Below are 911 nucleotides of genomic sequence, written 5' to 3' on the forward strand. Positions count from 1 at the left end.
ACGTCCACCTCCATCCCTCCCATGAACAAGACGAATCTGCGCGAGCGTCAGCGCGAGGGCCCCAGCAGCTCCCCAGCAGGAGGGCAGGTGAACCCACATGATCCCCAGCTCGATGAACGCCTGCGACGTGGCCTGGCATGCGGGTCGACTGAGCGGCTGCTGGGCAAGGAGGAGAAAGATTCGTCACCTTGCTGAGGTACATGTCCTGATCCCATCCCATCGCTCCCACGACAGCCCCGATGATAATGCATGCTATGATGTTGGACTGCTTCGCAAAGTGGAACAGAACCTGCGCTCTCGTCACCTCCTCCCTCCCCGCGCTTCCTCCCCGACCGACAGGACTCCAAGAGCAATCAGCATCATCCCAAAGGGCAGCGTGACTGCATGCCAAGCTCAGGCTGATCCCCCGATCCCTCGACGCCTCACCAGGATGCTGACCGACGTCGACGACCGTCGCATGCGCCGTCGCATCGGCTTCTGAGCTCCGGAGCTGATCAAACTCCATGACGTCTGCCGCTCCTCGCCCTCTATGCATGACAAATGACTAATGTGCTTGTGGAGAAGGAAAAGGAAAGCTTGTGCTGATCTAGGACGGTCTATATCCCTCCCTCCCTCCTTCCCTCCCTCCCTCCCTCTTCATCCCTAAATCTCTTCCTTGACTCTCCTCCAACTAGCATGCTCTTCGATCGCTCTTCTTCTCGATGAGTCAGCTGCATCCTTGTCTTTTGCTCCTCTATCATCGCTCACCCATCGTCCGAGTCTCCGTCCTGCCTCTACTAGTTCTTGACAAATCCTTTGTCTCTCCTCCTGAATATCTTGTCTTCCCTTATCATGGCATGGCTCAAGTGTTGTCCTGTCCTAACTTGTCTTATCATGTCTTGTCTTGTCTTGTCTTCTCTTGTGTATGGTCT

At 55.8% G+C, this 911-nt stretch overlaps 1 protein-coding gene across 1 annotated transcript in view; it reads right to left on the reverse strand.

Moving 5' to 3' along the window:
* The window catches only part of GUITHDRAFT_110696 (hypothetical protein), a gene marked incomplete at both ends in the record, with an annotated part of 4,682 nt that extends 4,147 nt beyond the window's left edge, over positions 1 to 535 (reverse strand). Inside the window, 5 exons of the mRNA XM_005830205.1 lie at positions 9 to 36; positions 94 to 132; positions 188 to 289; positions 334 to 380; positions 427 to 535. Of these exons, the coding sequence (XP_005830262.1) occupies positions 9 to 36; positions 94 to 132; positions 188 to 289; positions 334 to 380; positions 427 to 535 (325 nt within the window). The remainder of the gene's footprint in view (positions 1 to 8; positions 37 to 93; positions 133 to 187; positions 290 to 333; positions 381 to 426) is intronic.
* Positions 536 to 911: the final 376 nt, after the last annotated feature.

The sequence above is a fragment of the Guillardia theta genome (assembly GCF_000315625.1).
Source record: "Guillardia theta CCMP2712 unplaced genomic scaffold GUITHscaffold_47, whole genome shotgun sequence".
NCBI classification, from domain to species: domain Eukaryota; class Cryptophyceae; order Pyrenomonadales; family Geminigeraceae; genus Guillardia; species Guillardia theta.